Source organism: Chrysochloris asiatica, unplaced genomic scaffold (genome assembly GCF_000296735.1).
Source record: "Chrysochloris asiatica unplaced genomic scaffold, ChrAsi1.0 scaffold00002, whole genome shotgun sequence".
Lineage (NCBI taxonomy): Eukaryota > Metazoa > Chordata > Mammalia > Afrosoricida > Chrysochloridae > Chrysochloris > Chrysochloris asiatica.
Window position 1 is genome coordinate 31,221,661 of NW_006408520.1, and position 16,748 is coordinate 31,238,408.

Genomic DNA, 16,748 nt, shown 5'->3' on the forward strand with positions numbered 1-16,748 from the left:
CTAGTGGGTTTGAATCTCAGACCCTGTTAGCAGTCCAGTGCTGATCTTATAATGCTACATCAGGACCCCAAGCAAGGTACTTCTGTTGAATTCCAGGCTCCAACATTTTATTCGCAGTTGAGTAGATGTGGGCTCAATAATCGGCTGTTCAAACCCACCAGCCTCTACTCGGAAACCCTAGCATCCCTGTGGTGAAATTGAACCGACTCTATGGCACTTAGCAACAAGTTACTATTTGCTCTATCCAGTGACACTTCTTTCAGAGATAACTGAGTAGATGCTGATTCATAGCAAAACTAATTTCCAAGGCTGTAAATTTTTACAGAAGCAGGATGCCACATCTTTCTCTCCCTCAATGGCTGTGAATTTGAACTTCCAACATTTTGATTAGTAGCTGAGTGCTTAGCCACTGTGCCACCAGGGTGCCTTTTCTTTCAGAAATAATACTCTCAGATCTTCTTAAGTGTAAATTCCAGGAATCTGAGGATGTAATTCTTTCACTTGGGCTCTTCTAGATTCCAGTTTCTATGTTGTTGTTGTTAAATGCTGTTGAGTTGGTTCTGACCCATAGCAACCCTGTATAGGATTTCCAAAGAGCGGCTGGTGAGCTTGAACTGCCGACCTTGAGGTTCAAACCAACTTTGCATTCTAGCGCATTAGCCCAAAACGCCACATCAGAACTCCCCAGTTTCTTTAGGAGACCCCGTTAGTGCTCAGGTAGCATGTTGTTATTAAATACCATTAAGTTGGTTCTGACATATAGCAACATTATATAGGGTTAACAAGGAACAGCTGGTGAATTTGAACTGCTGACCTTGTGTTCACAGTCCAGTGCTGATCCAAAGCACCACACCAAGAGTCCCCAGGAGCGTGTTGTTAAGTGCCGTCGAGTGGGTTCTGACCCATAGCGACCCTTTAAAGTATACTTTATGGAAAAAAGTAGAGTCAGATCTAGCTCAGTGAACATGGACAGGTCACTTAACCTTTCCAGCTTCAGTTTCCTTATTTGTAATATGGGGACAATAATCACCTTCGTACGGTGATAGATGAAGGAGCTCTGGTAGCGTAGTGGTTACGAATCGGGCTGCTATCCTCAGGGTCAGTAGTTTGAAACTACCAGCTGTTCCACGGGAGAAGGATGAGACTTTCTGCACCCTTAAAGATTTACAGCCTCGGAAACCCTGTACAGGGTCGCTATGAGTTGGAACTGACTCCACGGCACATAACAACAATGATGATAGATAAAATAAATGCAGTGCCGAGTACTGAATTTAGGTGGTCAAGTATTGAATATAGGTGGTCAGTGGGTTGTTGTTATTGTTGTTGTTAATTGCCGTCGAGTCAGTTCTGATCCATAGTGACCCTGTATAGGGTTTCCAAGGAATAGCTGTTGAGATTGAACCACCAACCTTGCAGTCTGGCACATTAACCCACAGCGCCACACAAGTGGTAGGGTTTACTGAGAAGACCCATAACCATAAGATTCTGACTGGTATTGGGGAGAAATTTTATTGCAGACAAAGGGCTCATCTTAGTTTTCTTATTACCTGACATATAATGAGGTTACAGATGTTATTAATGAGTGAAGTTTTTGCAGTACTTTTAAGCAGCATTTGGTTGTTGTGTTGTTGTGTACCACTGGGTCTATGTAGATGTGTTGTTGTAAGTGCTGTCAAGTCCATTCTGACTCTTAGTGATTCTGTGTAGGGTTTTTGAGGTTTGAAGTACTGACCTAGCAGTTAGCAGTCCACTATAACAACCCTATAGGACAAATAGAACTGCCCCCTATGGGGTTTCTAAGGATGTAATTTTTATGAGAGCAGAATGTCACATCTTTCTCTTATGATGAAGCTGGTGGATTTGAACAGCTGAACTTTGGGTTAGTAGCTGATTGTTTAGCCACTGAGCTACTAGGATTCCGATTCTGACTTGTAGTGACCCCTATATGACATAGTAGAAGTATCCTACATGGCTTCCTAGACCACATCTGTATAGGAGCAGATTACTGGGTCATTTGTCCTGCAGAGCCACTGGTGGCACTGTCTACCCTTCAATTGTTGTTGTTGTTGTTAAGTGCCTTTGAGTCGAATCCGACCCATAGTGACCCTCTAGAGGGTTTCCAAGATGCAGCTGGTAAGCTTGAACCACCCACCTTGCAGTTCAAATGACTTTGCAGTCTGACGCATTAGCCCACAGTACCACACCTTCAGTTAGCAGCCCAGAACTTAATCACTGGTCACAAGGGCCCTTAGCACTTGGTTGTTGTTGTTGTTGTGAAGTGCCATCGAGTCGATTCCGACCCATAGTGACCCTGTATAGTTATAGTTAAAGGAACAAGTCATAAAAGTTTGCCTGCTTTAAAAATGAGTTTGATGTTTCTGTTTAGGGAGCACAGTGGCTCTATAGGACAATCACTGGATTACGAATCATAAGATCTGTGATTTGAACCCACCAGCTGTTACATGACAGAAATTTGAGACTTCCTCCTTCTGCAAAGATTTACAGCCTTAGAAACACCATACAAGGTCACTGTGAGTTGGTACTTCACAACAGCAACAAAGATTCTCCTTGCAGTGAGAAAATCGTGTCCATATTCTTTAATAGCTAGTTATCCAATTGTTTGCTTCTCTTTTGTTCTTCTCATTTGATAACTGATGTGTTTTAATAATAGTTTTCATATCCTGAGCACCCAAGACGTTTTCATGGTATGAGAAAATGGCTTTGTTTGCATTGCTGCTCATTGTGCTTGATCTGTACAAGTGAAGAAGAATCAAGGAGTTGATTGTAGTGGTAAGATTGAAATAGCATCTACCTACTGGGCACAAATCTGTTAGAAGTCAATAATGGCATTCCCCTGGGCTCTGGGTTAGTCGCAGTCAGCAAATTTATGACTACACTGAAGATGATTTTTGTAATCATTCTACAAGGAGTAGATCTTGAAAGAATTTTTTGAAGATAGTGTTTATTCTTCACCAATAACTCATGTCTTCAAGCAATTTCAGGAATGGTGATCGACTCAGGATGAGTATTTCCACACACACACAAAAAAAAGTGTGAAAAAGTTTAAAGGTTTAGGTGGAAAAGCAGCCTCAACAGGGTACCGGAGGGATACCTAATTGTATCAAAGGATTCCTAAATTTAAAACATGAGTAAATGCCACTACTTCACTCTATAAGGAGCCCTGGTGGCATAGTAGGGCACTTGGCCGCTAACTATCAAGTCAATAATTTGAGTCCATTAGTCACTCCGCAGGAGAAAGATGAGCCCTTCTACTCCCATAACCATTTGCAACTTCGGAGACCCCAACAGCGTCATTATGAATTGGAATCGACTCTACAGCACACCACCACCACCATTTCACTCAACCTCACTACTACTTTGGTTGGCAAAGTTTATTCTTATTTTATAGAGAAAACCAAAGCCCAATAACTAAGGGCTGTCCATGTGAGGTGGCTAGTAAAAAATTTAGGTTGGTGTTTTATGAGTCTGGCCCAGTCTGTTGCCTCTGGGTCCTTAAGGAATGGTTAAATTATGTTCAGTCTACCTGCATTAGCTGTTCTCTGTCTGCTTAATAAAGAAGAAACAGCACTTTAAAAAAAAGACTGTTTTTTAGAGTTTTTGGTTTACAGAGAAATTGCACAAAAGTACAGAAAATCCCGGCATACCCCTATCCCTTACACACAGTTTCTCCTATTAGTAACATCTTGCGTTACTGTGGTACACTTGTTACAACTGATGAACCAGTAGTGATACTTATTATTAATTAAAGCTCATAGTTAACATTAGGGTTCACTGGTTTTGTGGGTAATCTTACAATGGCAGTACTCTGGGAAAGTTTTTCAGGATCCTGCTGGTGGGCATTAGTTATCCTCCTATGGAACCCTAGTGGAATCATGGGTTATTAGGTAGCGTCTAACTATAGGGTAAGTAGTTCAAATCTACCAGCTGCTCTACAGGAGACACATGAAATTTTCTGCTCCTGTAGAGATTTACAACCCTGGAAACACTATGGGGTAGCTTTACTCTGTCCTGTGGCTGATGGCAGTGGGTAGGTGAGTGTGTGCTCTTTTGGGGCCTCGTGATTCCCTGTAAGAGCCTTCAGTATACTAGATTGAGTGGCCTGGTCACTGCTTTCCCTTTAGACTAGTAATCTATGCCTGTAAAAATTCAATCTTCACCCCTCAATTCCGTCTATAGAATATTTCTTATTTTTTTGAATATTAGTGATGAGTGGTGTTAAAACCTGAATAAATTAAGGCAAATTTATGAGTTGCTTTCTGCTCCAATTTTTATGACTTATAATTCCAGTATTTCATTGATTTTGGTTCAGAACTGTGTTTCACCACTTCCTTATTTGGGTCTTGAACAAGCAGTATAACCTTTCTAACACTAGGTATCCTCATCTGTAGCTTGAGGGTGTTAATAATAACCTCTGATAGCGTAGTGGTTACCAGTCGGGCTGTGAAGCACAAGATCAACAGTTTGAAACTACCAGCTGCCCCGCTGGAGAAAGATGAGGCTTTCTGCTCCCGTAAAGATTTACAGCTTTAGAAACCCTGTATAGAGTCACTGTGAGTCAGAACCAACTCCACAGTGTATAACCACCACCAAAACTTTTGTGAGATGATGCTTATATAGTCAGTCAGTAGCTTGTTTAATTGTTGTTGTTAGGTGCCATCGAGTCAGTACCGACCCATAGAGACCTTTTACACAGCAGAACGAAACACTGCCCGATACTACTGTTGCCATGCTTGGTCCATCGATGCTGCCACTTGGCCAATCCATCTCCTTGGGAGACTTCCTCTTTTTCTCTGACCCTCCACCTTACCAAACATGATATCCTACTCCAGCGACTGGTCCCTCCTGACAATATATCCAAAGTATGAGAGACGAAGTTTGGCCCTGTTGGCCTCCAAGGAGCATTCTAATAAATGGTGGCAATTGTCATCATATGAAAGGAAGGGGAGGAAATTGTTCCACTCCGTTTGGTAAAGGATACTAATTTACTTATTTGGGATTAGACAATATTCTGAACATATTTGGGACTGAAAGAAACATTTGGTCCAGTCTTCTCCTGGGAGAAGACTGGGTCTCCCACTCATCTCAAAAGTGCCCTACTTCAAGAAATCAGTGGTATGATCACCGTAGTTTTGTTGGATAACCCAACGTTCCCGTACCCTACTGTGTTAGGTAATTTTTAAGTGTGGAGGATGATGTATATGTTATTTGGCCTCACAGAGTTGATAGACAGTTTAAAAGAAAATTAAATATGATTATTTTGGGAGAAATTAAATTCTAAACTGTGATTCTAAAAATGAAATTTAGGATTCTTGGTGGACTGGAGTAGCCAGGGGAATGCTTTGGGAAGGAGGTGAGACATAGATCTTGAAAGATTCATATATAGCATATACTTACTTACAGACCAGTCATTCTTGTTAGTGACTTTCCTACACGTATTATCCAATCTGGAACACATTTCTTAAATTTGAATTCATCTTTGTTCAGTAGAGAGAGGCATTACCTCTCTTTTAAAGTAACCTCTCTATATTCTGAAAAAAAATTTTTTTTCTCCAATTTTGCTAGCTTTTACTCATATGTGCTGTATTCCAACTCTTTGCCATTTTTACTTTTCATATGGTGGAGTATAAAATGTCATACAGCACACTTCTGACTAGAGCCTAGCACAGCAGCACCCTTACAACTAATTGGTACTTGATTCATAGGCTTTTCTCTTCCGAGAGATTAGTTTTAAGTACCTACTTATCTGAAGCTGATTTGTGTATTCAGGCCCATCTAGATGCTCACAAAGGTGAGGGGCACAGTTTTTCTTTTGTCTGACCATGACCAATGTTACTTTCCCTGAACAGCCATCTCCCTTACATGCTTGTTGGCCAAATCAGAACATAGTTTAGTGAGTGCTGCTGGATAACAAACTCCTGGGCAGTCTTGGGAAAAGCTTTAAGTACATGCCTCTCTGGTAGGAGACTGGTAAAATCATCTTCATTTAAGAGATTAAATTCTTTAGTGATTTCAAATATTTTGAAATTGTTAATCTCTAAGGGTTTCATCTTTAAATATGTGTGAAGAACAAAGTTTTGGTTTTACCACTTTCAAGTTGTACAAAAGTACAACATTTATGCATTTGTCATTGGCCGTATATTCCACACAATTGAAAACATTTTTCAGTGAAACATCTGCTTTCCTATACAAGAATACTAAAATGATAGCATTTTTTTCTAAAGGTAGGACTTCTTCTGCTAAAGAAAATTACTTTGTGCTATATGCATATGTTTTTGGTTATAGTAATGGCAAACGTGAAAATACTCTATGAAGTGCCTTGGAATCCTGAACAACTTTTATGCTGGAAAAGATTTCTAGATGATAAGAATATGATTGTTGATAACTTCTATGGAATATATCCAAGATTTAACTTACACATTTACTGTTTCACATTAAATAATGAAGATTTGACTTATACATTTACTGTTTCACATTAAAAATTTTTCAGCATTAAATAATGAAGATAACATTGTAGGATGTTGGGCAAGAACCATGTTAAAAAATTCCTGTTTTCACATCATTTTAGTTTTATTTATTTATTTATTTATCCCTTAAAATAAGATATGTTGTTGTTTTGTTGTTGTTGTTAAGTGCCTTCGAGTTGGTTCTGATTCATAGCAACCCTGTACAGGGTTTCCAAGGAGCAGCTGGTAAGTTTGAACTGCTGACCTTGCAGTTCAAACTGACCTTGCAGTCCAGTGCATTAGCCTACAGAGCCACACCAGGACTCTATCAATTTGGTTCCAACTCATAGCGAACTTGTGAATAACAGAAGGAAACACTTCCAGGTCATGTGTCACCCTCACAGTTGTTATACTTGAGCCCGTTGCTGCTGCCCCTGTGTCAATTCATCTCACCGGGGGTGGGGGAGGTCGTCCTCCTTTTTTGGTGACCTTCCACTATGGTTAGCAACCTAGCACATAACCCACTATGCTACCAGGGCTCTTGATTTTCTTTGTAGATGTACAGATACTATCCTATCATAGGCAGCATTGGACTTTAAGATAGATCTTGAAATGTTCTTTTTGACAAATGCAGTGTCCTTCCTCTTTGGTTTGACGTTCCAAACATAGTAAACCATTTGATTGTTGGATTCAGAACAGCCAATACCAGTCCATTTCAGCTCCCTGATGTCTAGGATATCTACCTTTGTGCATGCCATTTCAATTTTGACCACACCAGGATTCTTATTGTTAAGTGCCATTGAGTTGTTTCTATCCCATAGCAACCCTGTATAGGGTTTCTGAGGAGTGGCAGGTGAATTTGAACTGCTGACTTGAGCTTCAAACTGACCTTGTGGTCGAGTGCTTATCCTATAGTATCACACCAGGACTCTACACCAGGATTGTTGTTGTTAAGTGCCATCAAGTTGGTTCCGACCCATAGCGACCCTGTAGAGGGTTTCCAAGGAGCGACTGGTGAGCTTAAGCCACCAACCTAGCAGTTCAAGCCGACTGTGCAGAATAGTGCATTAACCCACAGTGCCACATCAGGACTCCAGGATAGATAGCTCGAAATATTGTTATACTCTAATAAAAGATGGAGTCCTGGTGTCTCACTGTAGGATAAGCACTGGACTTCTAACTGCAAAGTCTGCAGTTCAAATCTACTAGCCATTCTTCAGAAACCCTATACAGAGTCACTGAGTCAGAATCAACTCAATGGCACTTAACAACAACAGATGTCGTATGTTTGCAGCATCCAGGTGGCTCATCATAGACTACTTGTAGGTCATATAGAAGTTACTTTTGTGTATTAATTGATGGTATTTTAAATAGGAGCATGCTTTTCAATGGCCTGTATTCTAAATATTTATAAATTCTTCAAATGGAAACAAATTTTTAGACACTCTTAAAGTTTTCTGAATTGTTAGCTAAATATTCTTAATGGTTTAGACTAATAATTTCATATCTACCAAAAGTTTTGGATATTCTTGAACATTGCATAAATTATGTCGAGACCATGTCTGACTTCCCCTGGCTTCACAAAGGGGAAGAGACTCAAGCTCAAAATCAGCTCAGGTCGATTCCTATGAAGCAGAAGTCAGACAAGCTTCCACCCTACAACCTTCTTTACCCTATTCTGACACCAACCACCCCCCCTGCAACCATCCCTCCCGCAGCACTCTCTGCTTCACTTCTGGGTTTGAGAATCCATTGCAGTGGTCATATAGAACTCATAACAATACTCATGATTAAGAGGTTTATTAGGGAAGTGAACAGGGTATAATTCAGGATCAAAAAGCTCAGAACACACCAGTTCTCCAGTCAGGAACGTCTCTTGTCTGCCATATTGCAGGCATGCCTCCCTCTGTTCTTCAGCCTCTCAGCCATGTGGTCCCTTGGCCACTGTCCTTCTCTGGCAAGTGTTACAAAGCTCTTTTAGTCAGGTGCCAAAGGGCATCTTCTTCAAGCTAGTCTCCTGCCCATAGACACTCAGCTTTACTCAGTTCATGGGTCTAGAGGCTGAAGCTGCTCTGTCTTTCCATGCCACTACCTCTGTTTATAGAGATCTCAAGTTTCACTCATGCTTTTCTTTCTTGATGGCCCTGGGATCTTCATCTCTATGTCTGAGATGACTTCTTTTAAGCTTCTGGAGGTAAAACTAACCAATCCAAGCCTTAGAGTCCGGTATGACCTATTTGCATGGCCCCACCCAGTGGATCTTGCTAAAAGCAGAGAATATCAGAAATAATGTTTACCTGTGCTTTATTGACTATGCAAAGGCTTTTGATTGTGTGGAACATGAGAAGCTATGGACAATATTGCAAAGTATGAGTATTCCTGAACACTTAATTGTGCTCATGAGGAATCTGTACATGGACCAAGAGGCAGTTGTTTGAACAGAACATGGGAACACTGAGTGGTTTAAAATTAAGAAAGGTGTGCGACAGGGTTGTATTCTTTCACCATACTTATTCAACCTGTATGCTGAGCAAATAATCCGAGAAACTGGTTTATATGAAGAAAAACGTGTCATCAGCTTTGGAGGAAAACTCATTACCAACCTGCAATATGCAGATGATACAACCTTGCTTGCTGAAAGTGAAGAGGAGTTAAAACATTTACTGATGAGGATCAAAGAGCACAGCCTTCGGTATGGATTACATCTCAATGTAAAGAAATAAAAAATCCTCACCACTGGGCCAATAAACAACATTCTTATCAATGGAGAAAAGATTGAAGTTGTCAAGGACTTCGTTCTTCTTGGATCAACTATCAACACTCACAGAAGCAGCAGTCAAGAAATCAAACAATGGATTGCATTAGGCAAATCTGCTGCACAAGACCTCTTTAAAGTGTTGAAGAGCAAAGATGTCAGCTTGAAGACTAAGGTGCGCCTGACCCAAGCCATGGTATTTTCACTAACCTCATATGCAGGTGAAAGCTGTACAGTAAATAAGGAAGTTGTTGTTATGTGCTGTGGAGTTGGTTTTGACTCATAGCGACCCTGCACAGGGTTTCCGAGGCTGTAAATCTTTACTGGAGCAGAAAGCCCCATCTTTCTCCTGCGGAACAGCTGGTAGTTTCGAACTGCTGACCTTGCGGCTCGCAGCCCGATTCGTAAGAATTGACACATTTGCGTTATGGTGTTGGAGAATATTGAAAGTGCCATGGACTGCCAAAAGAGCCAATAGATCTGTTTTTGAAGAAGTCCAGCTAGAGTGCTCCTTGGAGGCTAAGATAGCTAAACTTTGTCTCTCCTACTTCGGACATATTGTCAGGAGGGACCAGTTACTGGAGAAGGATATCATGTTTGGTAAGGTGGAGGGTCAGAGAAAAAGAGGAAGACCCCCAATGACATAGACTGGCCAAGTGGCAGCATTGATGGACTCAAGCATGACAACAATAGTGAGGTTGGCCCAGGATCGGGAAGTGCTTTGCTCTGCTGTGCATAGAGTCGCTATGAGTCGGTACTGATTCGATGGCACCTAACAGCAACAACAAACCCAATGACTTAGGTGTCCTAATGTGGCGTGGTGCTGTAGGATAAGCAACAACAACCCAATCACTTGATGGGAATTAAGAACGCCTTGAATAGAAAAGTCATATCAAGTCAATTTAAAGCACCACAAACATGTTGTTGTTAAATGCCATTTAGTCAGTTCCAACTCATAGCAACCCTGTATAGGGTTTCCAAGGAGTGGTTGGTGGGTTTGAACCACTGATCTTCTGGTTCGTAGTCCATTGCGACCCTATGGGGTGTTCTGGTGGGTTCAAACCCCGCAGCCACTTCTCGGAAATCACACTAAGAGTCGGAACTAACTAGACTGCATTGAACAATAACATCGATCGATAGATAGTCATTGCTTATATTGTTGAGAAAAGATATGTGCAATGAAGAAGTCGTTGGTCTTTGAAAATTGTGTCATTTCTATCATTAAGGCCATATTTTTTAGTTTTGTATCATTCTTAGCATTTCAGTTATCAGTAGTTATTAATGCATTTTGATGGTTGTTTTTGTTAAGTGCCATCGAGTCAGTTCTGACCCATAGTGACCCTGTATAGGGTTTCCAAGGAGCAACTGGTAAGCTTGAACCACCAACCTTGTGGTTCAAACCGACTTTGCAGTCCAGCGCATTAACCCACAGTGCCACACCAGAAGTCCATTTAGATGGTATGTTTGATCAATTTCATACTGCAGAACTTGATAAAAATCTCCAGTTTCTTCATTAGAGGTTGGTGAGTAGTTTTATCTTATCACTGACAGCATTGTGCTTCAGGACAGACCTTGAAATGTTCTTTTTGACGAGGAATGCAGTGCCATTCTTCTTCAATTTGTCATTACTGGCCCAATAGACCATGTGATTATCTGGTTCAAAATAGCCAATACCTGTCTATTTCTGTTCAGTATTGCCTAAGATATTGATCTGCATGTATTAATTTTTTATGACTTTCAGTTTTCTTAGATGCATGCTTTTTTACTTTCCAAATTATTATTAATGGATATACTCACAAAAACAATAGCAGCATAGCTGTTCAAGGGAGCACAATAGCTCTGTTGGATAAACACTGGATTGTGAAGCATAAGGTCAGCAGTTCGAGCCCACCAGCCACTCCATGGGAGAAAGATGATACTCTGCTCCCACAAAAATTTATAGCCTCAGAAACCCTATACATGGTCTCTATGAGTAGAAACTGACTTGACGGCACTTAACAACAACAACAACAACAACAGCTGGTGAAAACCACCAGGCACTTCTCAGAAACCCTATAGAGGGTCACTTATAGTTAGAAATGAATCAATGGCACTTAACAGCACCAGTTGTTTCTTTTTATTTTGAGTTGTGCCACATCAGCAAATGAAGTTGCTAAAAGCTTTCCTCCATCTGCATCTTTAAGGCTGACTCTACTCAGAGGAGGCAGTTCTTCCAACCTGAAGGGATCATTCTTTTGGCACTCCATCAGACAGTGTTTTGTTGCTACTTAGAAGATTTTCACTGACCAAATGTTTTCAAAAGTAGATTGCCAAGTCACTTTCCTAGTCTATCTTAGAATGGAAGTTCTGCTGAAACTGTCCACTATGGGTGAGCCTGCTGGTATTTGATATATGGCTGACATAGCTTCCAGTATTACAGGAAACAGGCAAACCACAACAGTACGACAGACTGATAGACAAGTTGTGATAAAATATATCACAAGGATGTAAATAATATCTGAAAAAAATGTAACTAAACCTTTAAATGTAACATTTAATTGTGCATAAACATAAAATTAAGTCAAGGGAACACATTACCATATATTAGAATTGGGAAAACACAGTCTTAATTGTTGTTACAGCTCTAACTCATAACTTAAAAAGGAACAGTTTTGAAGACATTCATATTCATGTTTAAAAAGACATTTCCAAGTTTGAAAGAAAACAATGAGATCATTTAGTAAAATTTGGAAGTATAGAGCCCTGGTGTGGTATTATGGATTACTGTGCTGGACTGCAAAATTGCTTTGAACTACAAGGTCGGTGGTTCAAGCTCACTCGGCCACTCCTCAGAAACCCTATATAGGGTTGCTATAGGTTGGAACTGACTTGATGACGCTTAACCACCCCACAACAACATCATATGTATGAGGAGCTCTGGTAGCGTAGTGGTTACAAGTCGGGCTGCTAATCTCATGGTCAGCAGTTCAAAACTACCAGTGATTCCACAGGGGAAAGATGAGACTTTCTGCTCCCATAAAGACTTACAGCCTTGGAAATCCTATACAGGGTCACTATGATTTGGAAGCAATTCTACAGCACACCACCACCATCATATGTATAAAAGGCCCTGGTAGCGTAGTGGATTACAAGCTGGGCTGCTAACCACAAGGTCAGTAGTTCAAGTTTATCAGTCACTCCAAGGGAGAAAGATGAGGCTTTCTGCTCTTGTAAAATGTACAGTCTCAGAAACCCTATACAGGGTTGTGCTATGAGTCCGAATCAACTTGGGATCACACCACCACCACCACCACCGCCATCATATGTATATTATTTTCATTATCACAAAGTTGATATCATAGATTAGGAATTGAGAATATATAAATTTAATTTTAAAAGGCCTATTTTCGAAAGCATATCTAGCTTACTGTCTTTGTTGCTTTTGTTACCAAGTGCTTAAAAAAGGTATGTGTATACCCACAGTTCTAGAAATAAATAACATATTTTTTCATGGATGTAATGAATTCAGAAACATTGTTAACCGTTGTTCATTATATCTGTTTTCCATGCCTATTGGAATAACATATTAATATATAACTTCAGAAAGAAACTAATAACATTTTTTTTCTATACTCTTGTGATTATGTAGAAAATAGCTGATTATTTGAAGCTGTGTATGGAAATTGACGCTGAGTTGTTGTGCTCTATAATTTCAATTCTACTTGGAATTAGTGTCACAATAAGAAGCAGTTACAATTTCAGTTTTATCTGAAATGTCTTCTTTTAATGTATCTTTAGGTTCTTTATCTGATGTCGATGTGGTGGTTCCTCGCCAAAACAGTAATTCAAAGGCATCTTTGAATTACTATATCATACCCAATATCATAGGGTAATGACAAAAAATAAGCATAGCAACTATAATATTAAATTTATTAACTAAATATTTCCCAGCTTTCAGCTCATGTGGAGAAGTTGTAGAAGCCATCTGTAAATCCATTTACTGAATTTATGGAGAAGCGTACACACGATGGAAGTCATTCGGAAGAACTATCTTTTCATCTTACAAGTAGATCAGAGAAAGAACACCTACCGCGGCCTGCCAGTGAAAATGATCTCAGCAGGTATTCTCATCAAAAGCAGGGGCAATATAATTTTTGAATTTATGATCCTATATTTTGTCTATAATGTAAATTATTTGAATCAAAATCAAATACAGCTTTCTTTCAAGAATATCTTTTTCAAGTGTAGGTTCAGTATTTATTCAATCTGATTACAAATATACTTAACAGAACTTGGCTTTTTTTTTTTTTTTTTGAGTCTTAGGAAAAGCAAATACAAATGGAAATCTTACCTATTAAGAATTTGTAAAGTAAAGCTTTTTACCTAAGATAAATGAAATTATAAATACTATAGAATATTGCAAATGGAAGTTAATGAGTAATAACTTATTGTTATTTGACATAGTGCTATAAAAAAAAAAATGTGACACCAACTATTCCTCCCATAGTCCTCTCTGCTCTTAGGTTCGATAATCCTTTGCAATGGACACAATAGAACTCAGGCACCAAACTCACAGTTAGGAAATTTATTAACAACAGTTGTTGCAGTTAGGACAACCTCTCCGCAGCCTTGCCCATAGGCAGGCCTCTCTTGCTTGGCTAATGTTACAAAACTCTTTTGAGACTGATGATAAATGCGTATAGGACGTATTACTCCATCATAGGCCTCAGCCTGAAGGCACTAGCCTCTAACTCCATAGGTCAGCAGACCTAACTCTCCCAATTAAGTGCCTATTAGCACCCACCTTTACAAGCAAGTCTCTTGCCCAGAGTCACTCAGCTTTACTTGCTCTGTGGGTTGGAAAACCCACCAGTCTGTCATGTGCTCTGGCTTCTCGATCCTGCTGCTGCGTCTCTACCATACCTCCAGTGCTACAATTTTCTGTCCCTGGGTCGAGGAGGTTCTATGTACAAGGATCTCAGACTCCAAATGATGTGCTCCACTCCTGGCTCTTCTTCTTTGATGGTATTAATTACTCTTACACTAAGTACAGACATAATATTATCCCTAGGAGCAATGGTATTGTTGTTAAGTGCCATCTAGTCACTTCTGACTCATAGCGACCCTGTATAGGGTTTTTGAGGAGTGGCCAGTGAGCTCAAACCATCGACCTTGAGGTTCAAACTGACTTTGCAGTCCAGTGCATTAACTCACAGTGCCACAAAATCATTGTTCCTAGAGTTTAAACAATTGCTGCCCACTTGTCTCTGGGATACTCTTCAAACCTTTGGACATCTATTCTATAAATTTTGATGTGTGCAGACAATGCTATATCAAGATTGCCTCCTAGCTGAAAATGACAGTAAGCAACCTCTTGATTTTAGAATATAAAAGTGTGAGAGGGACATGGACCTTAAAATGACATACAACAATACCTAGGCAAAACAGTGAAGAAGACAAATAGTATCAACTTTGTTTTGAATAATAATAATAATAATATACTTTTTAGGGGAGTTTTTGTTTGTCATTTGTTTAGGTTATTCATTCTTTTGGAGGAAGTTTTTGTGAAGAAAAGTAAGTTTCAAGAAAGAGTTTGGGATCGAGGTTGAGAAAGACAAATGTCTGAGTTTGGAGTAGGGGAGAAGGAAAGGAAGAAAAGACATATACTTATCACATATTTTATTAATCCAGAAAGGGAATATTGAATAATATATTTGTTAAACATAGTACAATGAAACATTGCTTATGGTGGTCTTTGTGATTTACATATCTTAACATTTTAAAAAATTTTTCCGTGTATTAAGGGTAAACAAAAAACTATGGAGTCTGTTGAATTGATGATTCTGACTCATAATGACAGTATAAGACAGTAGAACTGCCACAAAGGGTCTCCTCGTCTATAATGTTTATGTGGCACTGTAAGATAAACACTAGACTTCGAACACAGTGCTCCTCAGAAACCCTGTGCAGGGCGGCTATGAGCTGGAACCGACCGACTCGATGGCACTTAACCACAATAATCTTTATGGCATCAGATTGCCACATTTTTCTCTTGCAGATTGTTTGGTGGGTTTGAAGTGTTTACCGTTTGGTTACTAACCACAACGTTGGCAGTTGAAACCCTCCATCTGCTCCCCCAGAAACCCTTTATAGAGTCTCTATGAATCAGAACCAACTCCACGGCACTTAACTACAACAACATACGTTACAGAGTAGAACTGCCCCATGGTGTTTGCTTGACTATAATCTTTTTTTGAAAAAAATTCGCCAGATCTTTCTTCCATACAGCCCTGGGTAGGTTTGAAGTGCTAACTTTCAGGTTGTCAGCTAATCACCATGAGTCAGAATAGGGACAATGGATTTATGGTTTGGGGTTTATGCTATATTTACATACACATATAATTAGTTGATGTTACAGATTTGTTGTGAGTCTTATTTGTCCATATATAATCAGCCTGAAGCCGGTTATCGTAAATGAAAAGACTGCACTGGAAGCAACACTGGAAGAAGCTGGAAGAGCATCCTTTACTGTGGAATTAGTTTTGCCCTTACTTAAGGACACCATCGAAAAGATTAGTTTTGAAAATGTGAGTCATTTTATTTTTAACTTTTTATTGTGAATCGCACTGGAGGTTTACAGAGCAGATCTCCAATTTTACACTCAATGATTTATACACATTTTGTTTCTCATTGATTACAATCCTGTCAATGTAATATCACTTATCCCACTTCCTCATACTTCCTGTTTCCATTCCTCCTCCTTTCCTAACCCTTCCAAACTTTTTATTTAGATAAATGCTTTCCTTTTGATCTCAAATGGTTGATTGTGAATATTTAATGGAATAAAAATCTAGTATAGCCATCAGAATGTCTAACAGAAGTTTCATATCTTAAGTATGTTCGCGTACAATCTGATATCAAAAATGATGGCTTAGCAGTGTTTATTATTTCTGTGTGAAAAGTTCATCTCAGGCAGGCATCTGACATGAGGTTAAATTAGAAATTGTATGGCTTGAAGCTTGACGTAACCAGTGTTGAACTAGACAGTCAGATTTTCTCAACAGTGATTTTAAAAGTTAAGGATTTGGAGAGAAGAAATGTATCTATTTCCATAGTGTGCTGTGAAATAAGAAAATTCTGTATTCTAAAATTTCAGCATCCTAAAGTTTGATTTCATGACAAAAAATGGGTTGTATTCTCTTGGTTTTATCAGAATAAATTTCTGAAATGCTCTTAAAGAAAATGTAAGCCTAGGTATGAGTTTATTTTAATTTCATTTTACTTTAATGTGCCATTTGATAACATTTACTTTTAATAAACTTTGCAAATTTTATTATCACCATATGCAACAGAATGATTTTGTTGTTAGGAAAAATAGTTCTTTGATATTTTAGAATGTTTTCCTTAATGTTATTTATGTGTTAAACTGTGTACATGGTTCTTATATTTTGCCAGGCTAATCTTTCTGCATCTGATTTGACGATTTCTAGACAGAAGGAAATATTAACAAAAGAATTAGATACTTTTAAACGTGTAAAGCAAGCATTAGA

General features: G+C 39.2%; 1 protein-coding gene across 1 annotated transcript in view; it reads left to right on the forward strand.

Moving 5' to 3' along the window:
* Positions 1 to 13,206: 13,206 nt before the first annotated feature.
* The window catches only part of ODF2L (outer dense fiber of sperm tails 2-like), a 45,770-nt gene continuing 42,228 nt past the window's right edge, over positions 13,207 to 16,748 (forward strand). The window contains exons 1-2 of the mRNA XM_006830990.1: positions 13,207 to 13,319; positions 15,653 to 15,785. Coding sequence (XP_006831053.1) covers positions 13,207 to 13,319; positions 15,653 to 15,785 — 246 coding nt within the window. The remainder of the gene's footprint in view (positions 13,320 to 15,652; positions 15,786 to 16,748) is intronic.